The 14,951-nt window shown below is 42.9% G+C and overlaps 1 protein-coding gene across 1 annotated transcript in view; it reads left to right on the top strand.

Annotated features, from left to right (window-relative positions):
- The first annotated feature begins 608 nt into the window (after positions 1-608).
- EDDM13 (epididymal protein 13) overlaps positions 609-14,951 on the top strand; it is a 28,542-nt gene continuing 14,199 nt past the window's right edge. Inside the window, exon 1 of the mRNA XM_087422320.1 lies at positions 609-693. Within this exon, the coding sequence (XP_087278446.1) occupies positions 609-693 (85 nt within the window). The remainder of the gene's footprint in view (positions 694-14,951) is intronic.

Genomic DNA, 14,951 nt, shown 5'->3' with positions numbered 1-14,951 from the left:
TGTTTTGTTGTTTTTCTGAAATTTACAATTTGTCTAGGACAGGTCAACAAACTTTTTCCGTAAAGGGCCAGACAGTATTTTAAGCTTGTGGGTCAGACGGTTTCTGGTGCAATTGCTCAACTCTGCTGTTACAGTGCGAAAGCAGCCACAGAAAGTACATAAATGAATGTGTGTGGGTCCAATAAAACGTTGTTTGCAGACACTGGAATTTGCATTCCAAATAATTTTCTCATGTCATGAAATATTATTCTTCTTTTATCTCCCCACCTCCCACCAACCTTTTAAAAATGTGAAAAAGCACTCTTAGCTCATGGGCTGCACAAAAACAGATTTGGCCTGCGGGTCAACAGGATGACGAGCATCGTGCTCAGCATGAAGTTGTTCTAAAATGTTGCTTTAAGGTAAGTAAGCAGGTGCCGGCGGGAAGAAGCAGTTCCCGCGTCAGCGCTGGCGGCGTGGGTGCAGGTCCGGGCACCTGCCAGCCTCCGGGCCAGCCGGAGGGCACGTGTGGGCAGTCAGCTGTGCCCTGGGAATTTGGGAGAACAGTGGGCGCGCAGAGTCCTGTTTGTCCTGGAAGGAGAACGTCCACCCCGCATCCCGGCCCCGCTATGCGCAGATCAGAGCCGTTTCTGAAGAGGCCCCTGCTGATTCTGCTCTTCGTGGGATTGGCAGAGGCCTGCGTTCCCCGCGAAGGTAGTGTCTGGGCCGGCTCCTGGTCTCCCTTCCGTTTCTTCTGATGATGCAGAGGCTCCCGTGGGCTGGCTTCAGACAGGGCCTCCTGAAGTCTAACCAGACTCCTTCTTGCTTCACGTTTAGACCTTCTTCCCATCTCCTTTCCCTCGATGGAGATGGTGGGTGGGTGAGCGCTAGGTACCCCAACCCTTGCCCTTGGAGACAGACTTGTGTCTGCAGCCTAGTTTTATCACAGTCTCTTTGTGACTCTCGGGGGAAGACCTTGCCTCTGTAAGCCTCACTGTGCTTATCTGGCCAATGGGCATCCTAAGAATCTCCAGTGCAATGACTGCTGTGTGTAATCGAGGAGGTTGTTTGTGCGGTACTGGGAGTTAACACTATTATGGGTACAGAGTTCTAGAAAGACCCACATCTTTATCACAGAAGGACACCATCTGTTGGGAAGAGGACTTGACTCTTGTCCCAAAGCTGACATGGAGTTCCTGGTTTGTTCCATGTGCTCGATACTGGGAAGGCAGTGGGTAAAAAAGACAGACACAGTCCCATCTTCCTGGAATTCTCATGTTACACAAATAAACACATCCTATTGTGGAGATTCAGAGAAGACTTCCCTGGAGAAGCAACGTTTGAGGCGAGACCCTGACGATGAGTAGGAGCTAGCCAGCTAAAGAGTTAAGGTAGACTATTCTGGGTGGGGGAGTTGCACGTGCAAAGATCCTGGGGCAGGAAGGCACTGGGTCCTTTCATGGATCAGAGAGAAGCCAGTGTGTCTGCAGCACGGTGCGCAGGGTGAGGGGCATGGTGGGTGGGGATTGTTACAAGTAAGAACGGAGAGGAGGCAGGAGCCAGAACACACAGGATCTTGTGGGCCATGTTAGGGATTTTGGATATTCATAGATGCAAAAGGAAGCCGTTAAAGGGTTTCCAGCAAGGGAGTGTGATATTTAAGTGTGTATGTGTGTGTGTGTATGTGGTTAGACCATCAGTCGTGCCCCTGGGTGAAGAACAGATTGGGCAGGACTCAGAGCAGAAGCAAGAACACCAGTTAGGAGACCGTTGCCGACCTCAGTGTGAAGGTGACAAAAGTGGAAGGTGATGAGGCATTTAGGAGCAGGAGTTGACAGGACTGAGTGATGGAGGAGAAGCTGGAGTTTAGGGAAAGAGAGGCGTGAAGAGAGACTCCCACAATTTTTCTGCTTTGTAACTGGATGTTTGAGGCTTCCCTTAACTGAGCTGAGAAAGTTCTGTAGAGCAACTGATGTTTCACATTTTATTTTGAAGTGATTTTAGACTCAGAGAAAAGTCACAAAAATAGTCAGAGTTCCCAAATACCCTCCACCAAAACTTCCCTCAATGTTACCATCTTACCTAACCGTCGCACAGTCATTAAAACCAAGACCTTAACGCCGGCACAAAACTACCAACTAGATTACAGACTTCACGCAGACCTCACTAGGTGTTCCGCCAATGTCGTTTTTTGGTTTGAGGATCCAGTTATCCAATTATCCAGTAATCACTAATCTTGTGATTAGTCCTTAGATCTTGTGACTGAAGTCGGTCAATCTTTCACGACCTTGACACTTGCGAAGAGCCCTGGTCATATATTCTGCAGAATGCCTCTCAATTTGAGTTTGTCTGAAGTTTTCTCATGATGACATCGAGGTTATTACGTATCTTTGGCAGGAAGATGGTGCTGTGCCCTTCTCTGGGCATTTTGTCAGGGATTATGTGAGGTTGATGTGTCTCATCACTTAGAAGGTGGTATCTGCCAGGGTTCTCCACTGTTCAGTTACTATTTTCCCCTTTGTCATTAATAAATATCCTGGGGGAGATACTTGGAGACCATGCAAATATCCTGTTTCTCCTCAAATGTTGACCCACTGTATCGGTCCGTGAATCTTGCCTGCAAAAATGATTACTGCAGTGTTTGCACAATGGTGATTTTCCATGTCTCTTATTCCTTCTACATGTATTGATTGGAGTTCTTTTGTAAGGAAGACTGAGCCTTCTGCTCTATTTATTCAAGTATTTATTTATATCAATGTGAGCTCATGGATATTTATTTTATTAACAAAAAATAACAGATTGCTTTTTGATGGGTGGGAGGGTGATGACCACAATCCTCTTTTGGACATGCTGAGTTTGAAGAGTCTGTAAGATGTTCAAGACATCCATAGGTCACAAGTTCCATGATAGCAGGGCGTGGAATGTCTTGTTTACTCCTATACCAGCATCTCTCTCCCCAGCCAGTCTTGTAAATGCCTACAGAGTGGGTGTTGAGTCTAATTCATCTGCATCTCCAACATCAAGCATAGGCCAATGACCACAGTATGTGCCAAATGAATGTTGGTAGGGTGAATGATGGATGAATGGATGGATGGATGAGTGGATGGATGGATGGATGGATGGGTGGATGGATGGATGGATGGATGGATGGATGGCTGGACCTGAGTAGATTTATCAATACAGAGAGTAGGTGAGTTAGCTGATCTCCAATGACACTTCCAGTTCTGATCTCGTTGGTCACTGCCATGATCTGAGTCTAATCTGTATTCTCTTCCTGCTCTCTGCTTCCTGCTCCTGTTGGAATCTCATGGCTGACACTTTTGCCTGCAGTCGCAATTGAAGAAAAAAGTAAGAACTGTGGAAACCCCAAGTTTGTATTCCCATGGCTAGCTCCTCTCAGATTCCTTCAGATCTTAAGACCCCTCAGGAAATTCTGGGGAAAGTGGGACCTGGATCTGGTACACAGGCTTTTTCTTGGGGACAGGGCATAACTGGTAAAAGCGATCCACTGCCATCTTTGCCTTATACTGATGCTCACAACAAAAAGAGCTGCCCTCCTTCCTCCTTTTGTCTGGGGAAGAAAGATTTAATAGGCTAATGGAGAGCTCTTATCAGGAAGAAGAATGGGTGGGATATTTCCACTAGAATAACACTCTGACCTGACCCATACTCACTCTAGCTGATGGTTCTCAAACTTTATGGTCTCAGGGACCCTACACACTCTTAAAAATTATTGGGGATCCCAAATAGCTTTTTTTTTAAAACATGGGTTATTTCTATTGATATTTACCTTATTAGAAATTCAAAATTTTTAAATTTAAAATCATTTATTTATACAAATGGTCAAAAAGCACATGAAAAGATGCTCAACATCTTTAGCAATCAGGGAAATGCAAATCAAACCACAATGAGATCCCACTTCACACCCAAGAATGGCTATGATCAAAAAGACAGATGATAACAACTGTTGGCGAGGATGTGGAGAAATCAGAACTCTCATATACTGTTGGTGGGAATGTAAAATGGTTCAGCTGATTTGGAAAACAGTCTAATAGTTCCTCAAAATGTTAAACATCGAGTTATGACCTAGCAATTTCACTCCTACCCAACAGAATTGAAAATATAAGTCCACACAAAAACTTGTACATGAATGTTCACACCAGCATTTTTCATAAATTGTGGAAACAACCCAAATCTCTATCGATTGATGAATGGGTAAACGAAATGAAGCATATCCACACAACAGAATATTAGAAAAGAAACGAAGTGCTGACGCAGGCTGCAACGTGGATGAACCTTGAAAACATTATGCTAAGTGAAAGATGCCAGTCACAAAGGACCACCTGTTATCTTTCCATTTATATGAAATATCCAGAAGAGGCAAATTCATAGAGACAGAATATAGATTAGGGGTTGCCAGAGGCTGTGGGATGGGGACGAGGGAGTAGAGGGGTGATGGCTGAGGAGTCCAGAGTTTCTTTTAGGGGGTGATGAAATGTCCTAAAATTGACCTGGTGATGGTTGCACAACTCTGTGATATATTAGAGACCACTGAAATGTGGGAATTGTATGGTATGTGAATTATATCTCCATAAAGCTGTTATTCAAATATTTGTTACTTCATTTTAAAAATAATGATAGGGCTGGCCCCGTGGCTTAGCGGTTAAGTGCGCGCGCTCTGCCGCTAGCAGCCCGGGTTCGGATCCCGGGTGCGCACTGACGCACTGCTTCTCCGGCCATGCTGAGGCCGAGTACCACATACAGCAACTGGAAGGCTGTGCAACTATGACATACAACTGTCTACTGGTGCTTTGTGGGGGGAAATAAAAAAATAAAGTTAAAAAAAATAATAACGATAATAAACACATTACACATTAATATAAAGAAAACATTTTAATGAAACAACTAAAAAAAATTTAGTGAGAAGAGAGGTACTACTTCACGTTTTTGCAAATCTCTTCAATGTTGGGCTTAATAGAAAACAGCTGGATTCTCATTTCTGCTTCTGAATTCATTTTGTTGTGATGTGTTGTTTTGGTTGAAGCAAATGATGAAAATCCAGTCTCATACAGACAGGGGGTTGGAAAAGGAAGGAGCACACAGACCCACTAAGGGTCTCAGGCACCGCTGGTGGTCCATGGACAATTGGGAGCCACTGTCCGCGTTGTATGGAGGAGAAAGGATCTCTCTGTCTCCCACCCCTACTGGACTCCAAGACTAAGTTTCTAGAGGCAGGGGCTGTATTTTAGTGATCTGTTTATTCCTACAGCATAGGGAAAGCCCTACTGTCCCATTGGGCTGAATAAATGGAAAGGGCTTTGTAAAATAAAAAAGCATTGTGCAAACATAAGTTAATGTTATTATTTCGGGTTGAAAGGAGAGAAGAGAACCAATATTAATTAAGCATCTATCATGACCTGAGAGTTTAAAATATTTGACTCAATTTAATTCTCAAAATAGTAAATGTCCCATATAGGGTCTGAGGTGCCAAAGCTGTGTATCCTCACACTGGATCATCCATCGTCACAATCACTTGGGAAGCCTTTTAAATATTTAATCCCCACACCAGACCAGGCAAATCAAAATGCCCTCAGAAAAGGCTTTGGAATCTTTGTACCTAAAAAGCTAGCCTGTGCTAGCTCCTTTCTGTATTCAAAATGTGAACACTCTTAAAAAAAAAAAAAAGAAACTATGTGAGGTGATAGATGTGTTAACTAACCTTGTGTTAATCATTTATATATATATATATATACACACATATCAAATCACTATGTTGTACACCTCAAAAAAAATGAACACGCTAAAGCTAGATAAATGCAAACATCTCATGATTCACACTTCATTTTTGTTTTAATTTAAAATATTATGCTGTTTTAATTAAAACTATTATTTTATGTGAATTATTGTTTTAATAATATTTAAATTAATAATTTAGAGTACCATTTGCCTTAACATCTAGTAGTATTTAAATTAATAATTAAATATTTATTTTACAATATTATGTTATTTTAATTTAAATTATGTTATTTTCATTTGATATAAGATTTCTATGGTTCAAAATTCAAATATCCTCAAGTTTATACCATAAAAATTTTCTTTCCCTGGGGCCAGCCTGGTGGCATAGTGGTTAAGTTTGTACGTTCCGCTTCGGCGGCCCAGGGTTCACAGGTTTGAATCCCAGGTGCGGACCTAAGCACCGCACATCAAGCCATGCTGTGGCAGCATCCCACATACAAAATAGAGGAAGATGGACACAGATGTTAGCTCAGGGCTAATCTTCCTCACCAAAAAAAAAAATAATTTATTTTCCAGCCTGTTCACCCCATTCACCTCCCCAAAGGCACCCAATGTTTCCATTTCCTATAGATCCGTCCAGAGATGGTTTATGCAAGTAGAAGCAAATGTGTATTTAATATATCCATAATCTTCCTGTTTCTGTTTTTACACAAAAGGCAGTATGTTATACACACGGTTCTGCATGCACCTTGGTTTTTTCACCTAACAATACATCTCAAAGATCGCTCCACATCAGTCTGTAAAGACCATCCTCAAGCTTCTTTTTTTTAATGGCTGCATAACATTTCTTGTGTAGACGTCCATAATTTATTTCACCAGTCACTATTGATGGGCATTCAGGCTGTTTCCAATAGTTTGCTTATTCAAATAATGCTTCAGAGAAAAACAATCTTATATAATAGCACACATGTGGGAGATATGTATACAGATAGAGAGATGTGTATACATATACAGTTTTAGAAGCGAATCCTACAGATATATATTGCATACATTAACATTAATTATATAATTTATAATAATGATACAGTGTATAATTAATATATTATACAAATATATTACATTATATTAATTCAATTATATTATATATAATTTTACAATTACATATATAAAATCTATCTGTGAGATTCATTTATAAAACTGTAATATTAAAGAAGGGTTCTCAGCATCCTTGCCAACATAGTGTTATCAAGCTCTTTGATCTTTCTCTAATTATATATGACAAGCTACATAAAAATAGCCTCTCATGAAAACTCCCCCCATATAACGATACCCCCCTATCGTTAGATAGGCAGGTAGATGAAAGAATAAAGAAATACATGTGGAAATTAACTGAGGTGGATAATATCAGTATTAATCCTATTCTCTTCCTTGCTTTTCTTTTCCATGTTGATTTGCTGACTCCTGGTTCTGTTGCCTCTCCCAGTCAAATGTAAGTGCTACCTCCTTCTCCCTACATAACTAGGGAGCCCTTCAGCCCAGAGAAGGAAGGGGCAAAAGGGAGGGAAGAAAGAACTGACCACCGTGTTCAACCTGGGACAGCTTTGGGGAGATGCTCTCAATTCCAACATAGAATCTGCAGATCCCTGGGGGCAAGTGGGGGGACTTTGGAGAGGTCAACAAGCCTCTGTAATCTTGTGTAAAACTGGGTATGTGAGAGAGAGAACCTGCTTGGTTTTCTGGGAATATGGACTTCATAGCTTTGATTAGATTTTCAGTAGGATCTGTGACCTTCTGCTCTAAAACGTACAACTGGAATGGGTTGGATTGTGTCGATTCATTGGCGGGTTTTAGATGAGAAAAATATGGTGCAGAGTGGATAAACCTCCCTATTTTCCATGTATTAACCATCCCAGTCTCCAGATGAGAAACGGAGATGACAATTGGTTGCTATGGAGACCCTCCTTCTGCCAACCTCCCTAAACTCAGTGCGGGGAGGGGTTGGATGCCCCAGGCAACTGGTGTCCATGGGTTTCTTGACTTCTGGGATAAATGTGTCTCCAAAGGGGTCCCGGGCTCTTAGAATGGGTCACAGCTTCTCATCCTGGTTCCCTATCCTATCTCGGGACCTACGGGATGCAATGAGGTACAAAGGATGACTTAATTCATTTCATATTTTCTCTGAACCTTTGTTGGGAAAATGATCCCCACCGGCCACCATCATCTTCTCCTTCCTGCTGCTGGCACGTCAACAGTGCTGAAAGGTAAGACTCGCATTCCATCTCTCTCCCTTTTGGTTCTGATTGTCCTTGTCTAACAAGGATAATTTCTGCTGAGCTTCTATAGGTCTTTCTTCTCCCGGATGTGCACAGCCCAGCTTCTAATCTAGGAATATGAAAAATCGAGTACTGGAATATCTCCTTTGATGAAAACAAAATACTGTGCCCCTCCCCAAAACCAGTTGCCCAGAAATTGAGCACTTTTTCATGGTCCGCATATAACTAAAGGAAAGTCATTAGGCCAGAGAGCTAAATTCATGTCTACCTGAGAGCTAATATTTGGACAAACTTACTGATTTCCATCTTTGCTTTCTGAGGTCAGGTAGAAAAAGCCACCATCATCACTATCTATTTAATAATTACTGTAGATGGTGCCTTAGTCAGTTTGGGCTGCTAAAACAAAATATCATAGTCCGGGTGGCATAAACAACAGATATTTATTTCTGACAGTTCTGGAGGCTGGAAGTCCAAGATCAAGGTGCCAGCAAATTCAGTTCCTGGTGAGGGCTCGCTATTTGGTCACCTTCTTGCTGTATACTCGCATGGTGGAGAGAGTGAGCTCTGGCTCTCTTCGTCTTATATGGACACTAATCCCATCATGAGAACCCTACCCTCATGACCTTGTCTAGAATCCAATTACTTCCCAAAGGCTCCACCTCCAAACACCATCACATTAGGGGTTAGGGATTCCACATGTGAATTTTAGGGGGACACAGACATTCAGTCCATAACAGATGGCAATCTGGAACCAGTTCGGTGAAATGAGACCACAGCTCTATGATTGAGTTTTCAAGTTGGGGAGGCAGAAGGCTAGGTCAGGAAGTGAGATGATGACCCACAGAAAGGGCACAGGCTCAGCATTAGGCACCTCTGTATTCAGAGCCCAAGTCTGCCCTTTCCTGGCTGGACAACCTTGGAGAAGTCACTTCACCTCTCTGTGCCTACTTCATTCAGTTAAATGCAGTCACACACGTGAAACACCTTTCAACTCAACATAAGAAAACTAGGTTCAATAGTTCTCTCTACTTCTATCCACTCCCTCTACTACACACACATGCACACATGCACACAATCATCCCTAGGTAAAGATGCAATAATGATAATTATTATTATTACTTACATTATATTACTATTTCTAATATTTACTGAATGTTTACCTTGGGCCAGGAATTAGGCTAAGTACTCCATGTGCATTATCTTCCTTCGTTATCACCAAATGTGATTCATATTATCTCTCCAAATGGGAGATAATATCTGCATTTAGCAGAGGCACAGAGAGTTCAGTGATCAGCCCAAGGTCACCCAGTTAGTAAAATGTATAGCCTGGATGTCAGTCATTTAATGCCCACACCAATATTCCCAATGACAAGTTAGGCATTTACTACATGATGACTTTAAGTAATATGGAGGATGGTTTTGTGGGCTACATAATACAGGAATTTTCACTAACAAATTTAGTAGAATTCTTCAGTATGTAGGAAGCCTAATCCCAACCTCATGATGGGTATTAATATTCTGAGGAAATGGAAGGTTTATAGAGGAAGCGGGAGAGATCTGAGTTTGAATTCTTGCGCTTGCACTCATCAGCTGCGTGTCTTCGCAAATTACACAATTTCTTGGAGCTTTGGCTATCTTCGTCAGCAACATGGGGACAATTCTGTGATCTGAGAGGGTTGGTATGAAGTCAATAGAAATAAGAGGTTGGCACCTCTTTCTAGAGTCGATAAAGCATAATTCCTTCCTCTCTTCCTCGCATGACTGAAGAATGGTCCATGACCATTTCCCAGCTCACTTAAGCTCTCCTCAATATCAAATGCAAAGGGGCTCCCAATAATCTCACAGATTTCTAGGTCTTAGTCCCTAACTACTCACCATGACCTACTGTGGACTCTACTTACCCCAACCTGTTCCCAGCTCCCAGCATCTGATCTTGTTTTTGGTTTTCTACCAATGGCTTCCTCTTCGTGATCCCACCATTCTGTACCACATCTGTATCTGTGACCACCATGCTGACTCTTCTTCTGGATGGACTGCCATCAGGAATCCTAGGTAAATACTTGCCACATTCATGACGCCTTTGGACTGTGAACTTTGGCGGGAAACTTTGAGCAAGAACTTCTGAGCATCTAATATGTGCCTGGATCCATGCTTGGGTGATAGAAACTGAATGATGGATCAGATATGCTCACTCTTTAGGATCTCAGAGTCTGGTGGAGAGCAGAGACAATTAAGCAGAAATTAAATTAAATTAGAGACAAGTGATGATGGGGCTAGGAAAAGGGACAGTGGGTATGTTGAGGGAATCCTAAAGTCATCCCTGAGGCAGAGTTTGTCAAATCTGTTGAATTGGGGAAATCCATTAATTAAGAATATTTATTTCTGTTGCCTTTGCATTTCATTTGGTATGTCTTCTTCCTCAGGTATGATGAGCAGGTTGTCAACGGATGGTAAGTGTGAGGACTGCATCCTTCCTGGTGTTTCTTTCCTCTTGTCTACAAGCTAATGCAGACTTACGGAGTCATTTATGTTTTTAGTTATTTATTTAAAATAAATATTTTATTTAATTTATGTTTTATTGATTTACTTTGGAAGAACCATTTAGACAGTATCCAATCTAGGGCCAGCCTGGTGGTGCAAGCGGTTAAGTGCGCATACTCCACTTTGGAGCCTGGGGTTTGCAGGTTCGGTTCCCAGGCGTGCGCTGACGCACTGCTCATCAAGCCATGCTGTGGCGGTGTCCCATGTAAAGTAGAGGAAGATGGGCACAGATGTTAGCTCAGGACCAATCTTCCTCAGCAAAAAAAGAGGAAGATTGGCATCGGATGTTAGCTCAGGGCTGATCTTCCACACACACACACACACACACACACACACACACACAACTAGATAGTATCCAATCCCATTTTGTTTCTTTGAGTTTTGAGGTAATAGAAATCTTTATTACTATATAACACTAGAACTAGAATTTTACTCAATAATTATTATTCTGTAGATTAAGTTATAAAAATAGTATATGCACATGGGAAAAGTTGAGGGAACATAAAATGAAAGTCAAAGTCTTCCTTTTCATCCCAGCCCCAGTTCTCCTGTCTGGAAACAGACATCATTACTAGTCTCTTGTGTATCCTCACAAGAAATACTCATGCATATCCTCAACTTTTTGAGTTAAAAACATTATGCACTTCAGCAACAGAACTTTACCTCTTTCTTTCAAATACCTGAATAATATTTCACTCATACTCATATAAGTTAATGAGTCTCCTGTTCACAGATGTTTCATTTTTCTCTAATTTACTTTGATTTCAGTTTTGTCTTGGTCTGTTTTTATGCCATTCAAAACAATGCTGCAACGAACATCCTCGTACGATCGTTGCATTTCTCATTTTGGCATACACGTATCTGTAAGATAAATTCCTAAGAGGGAAACAGCTGGGTCAGAGGGCATAGGCATTTTAAATTTGGACAGAGGTTTAACAAATCTACACTCCCAGAGACAGCCTATGAGAATGCTGATTTCCCCACATCTTCAGCAACACGGGGTATTATCTAACTTGTTGATTTTTGATGATGGGATGGCTGAACAAAATGGGTCCCCACTCTTCACAGAGAGACTTATCCCCAGTAGTAGTTCCTGCCACATCTATGTGCTACCAATATGATCCTTTATATTTTTCGTTAAATGCACTCAGTTTTTTACTTACATAGGTAAGCTCAAAAAGGAAACTTTACACCACTTGAGTAAGTGGAAAGCCAATATCGTTTGTTATAAGGGGAAGACAACTGTAAAAAGAAATATGAGGAAAGTAAAATGTTAATAAACTATAACACAATACTGGTTTCTGCTGAGACTCTTCATCTGAAGGCTGCTCTCTCTCTCTTTGGTAGAAAGGAAGATTAGCAAGCGTTAGAGAGGTGTCACAGACGAGTTAGCATCATTTTGAGACATTCCCTCTGGCTGAAAGAGAGTTGTAAAGGGAACAACTTTCCCACCATGTGGGGAGTTGAAGCCCAATCTGTGTCTGCCTGAGATCTTCTCAGTTATCACCAAGGGTTCATATCCCACTACATAGGAGATGCCTGGATCTAGAGATCTCAGCAGAGTGAATGCAAGATGGCCTTCTGGAAACAGATGTGCCTGGAGTTTCAACCAGCTCCATACTTTACCAGCATATGTGACCAGGGACAAGTTTGTTTTCGTCCCGATAAAGTAGGGCTAATAATACGCACTAATATGAGGTGCTTATGATGTTAATTAAAATACGTGAAAAGCTTAGGTACTAGGGAGCTGGCTAAATTGGCTTAACCCGCCTACCCCACCATTCCATGGCTTCTAGAGTCCAAAGCCTTCTTTATGGTTTCTGCTACTTCGAAAATAATTTCTCAGTTCTCTCCACCTTGGGTTGCTAAACAACTGTATGCTTTCTCTGCTTTCTCATCAACCTGGAAGCAGAACTCACCTTCAGTGCTCCTCATAAGAAATCTGCTCAGATCTACAATTGACGAGTTTGATGAAGACTAGCATGTCAAGCATAGCCACAACCTTGACTAGATGGCTGTCTCCCATCTCAGTGGCTCTGCTCACTCTCCTTCTCTTCTGCCCTTTCCTTCCCCTCACATTGTCTGTGGAGCTCCAAATCCTTCTCCTTCTAAAAGCTGAATAATTCAGCTCTTCCTAACGCCTACCCTCAAATAATCCACCCGATTCATAAATGTCAGTCCTCTGTGAACCAGAACCTCCCTCCTTGGAAGGCAGCTGGACTTTATCAAAAACAAAGTGTGCTTCTTATCCACATGTAAAGTGGCTGTGAAGCCAAAGATCAATGTAATATAGCTATTAGTAGGCATAATCACCTAAGACCTAATAGGCTCAATGTGGACTTGAGGTAGATGAGGTGAGAGTCTCAGCTCATGGGGCTGGAGATCATCTGACTCAGTGTACAGATGGGGAAACTGAGGCCGGGAAAGAAGCAGAGTGTCCGAGGCAAAGTGGCAACTAACAAAAATCTCATTGAGCACCTTAAAAAAACCATTGTGTTTTCAGGGCTTTGTTTGCATTGTTTCTTTTAATCCTCATAACCCCCCGAAGAGAGGTAGATGCTGTGACCACGTAGAGTGACCTCGTTTGCCAGTTTTAGCATTAAAACTCTCTCATTCTGGGAACCCCTTCTGTCCCGGGCAAACCAGATGGTCAGTCATCCACCCTGTTATAATTCCATTTTTGTGATGAGGAAACAGACACAACGAGGTGGGGTAAGTTGCCGAAGCTAGTAGGCAACCAACCCAGGATTTGGACATGGGTCCACATCTTTCAATGATGCTCCATTGTTCTTAGGATGAAGTATGTGGTCCTTAAAATCACCTACACAGGGCCGGCCCCATGGCTTAGCGGTTAAGCACGGGCGCTCCGCTGCTGGTGGCCCAGGTTCGGATCCCGGGCACGCACCGACGCATCGCTTCTCCGGCCATGCTGAGGCCGCGTCCCACATACAGCAACTAGAAGGATGTGCAGCTATGACATACAACTATCTACGGGGACTTTGGGGGAAAAATAAATTAATTAAAAATTTAAAAAAAAATCACCTACACAGCTCCGCATTATCTAGCTCTGGACACACTTGTGCCACAGTCATCTTCTGCTATTGAGCCCCCACAGTGGGCACAATCTTTCAGTTCTTCCAACGCTTCAGACTCCTCCCCACCCAGGACCACGCCTACACTGTTCCCTCTGCCTGGGACACTTTTCTCTCTCGCCTTCCAAGTGTCTTCCCCTGGCTAACCTTTACTCATGTTTCAGGTCTCAGACCCAGCGACGATTCCTCGAAGATGCCTTCCCTGGCTCCCCCACAAGGTCAGCAACCACCGCCCCGTGTAGGTTCCCACTGCGCCCTGCAGCTTTACCCAGAAACACTCATCCTGCCCATACCCAATTTATGGCTCTCTTACTGCCTGCTTCTCTGACTAGACCTGGCTCGATTATGTTCCCTGAGCATTGGGACCTTGCCCGCTTTGCTTTCCATGTGTCCTCTAGCCCTTGCACTTAGTAGGTGCTCCATTGATATTAGTTAGAGAGGAAGACTGGCTGCGTAATGGAGTCTGAGTCTTCATCCGCCTCATCTCCAGTAGCACATCTGCCTCTGCTCTCTTTTGACTGGTCAGGGGCGCTTACTTGCTGGTGTCTAGGACCCGAGTCTTAATGCTGATTTCTCTCTCTACTCTGAATCTCCATTGGAACCTGGCTGCCTGCATTTTCACCTCCAGATAAGACAGAAGAAGAAAGTAAGTACTGTGACAGTCTTGAGTGTGCGTCCTTCAGATTAGATTCTCGTAACCCTCTCTGGGCCTTGAAATGCCTTTAAAAAATTCTTGGGAAGGGTTGGTCCAGGCCCTGGCATTCAGCTGTTGGCCTGGGGTCAGAAACATAATGAGTACAAATAGACTCCACTGAGGAATGTAAGCTGTGGTGTGCTGGTAGATGGTTAACAACCAACTCTGTGGGGGAGGGGGAGGGAAAGGAGCCCTGATTTGGAGCGACTGCCAATTTCTGTGGTGTAAATACTTTAACTCTGGCTGATTTCAAGATGAACAGCTTCACCACCAGCTTGCAAAATTCCTGAAAATTTAACAATCTTTCTTGCAAGCCAGCTCCAGCATATCCCCGAGTCTAAGCTGTCTTCTCTTATTTGGTATATAAATTGCTCCAGTGAGAAGGAGCTTACCCCATTCATCCTTCCAGAGGGAAAAGTGGTGGTTCTTGGGAGAGAAAGTGGCCATGCCCTTTAGAGAGTGGAGGGGAAATTTCAAGGAAGAAAGGTGGTGGAGCACTCTCCTCTGAAGATAGACGTATACACACTCCAGCTCAGGTGGGATGGGGAAGGACCCCTCTCTCCCATCTCTACTGCTCCTCCAGGGTGAAGACTGGTCCATCTTTTACATCCATAACCTAGAAAAATGTCTAACACA

Source organism: Ceratotherium simum, chromosome 33 (genome assembly GCF_057802395.1).
Source record: "Ceratotherium simum simum isolate JZ-2026a chromosome 33, ASM5780239v1, whole genome shotgun sequence".
Lineage (NCBI taxonomy): Eukaryota > Metazoa > Chordata > Mammalia > Perissodactyla > Rhinocerotidae > Ceratotherium > Ceratotherium simum.
The sequence above is the reverse complement of the archived record's forward strand: the minus strand, read 5'-3'. Positions and strand labels throughout refer to the sequence as shown.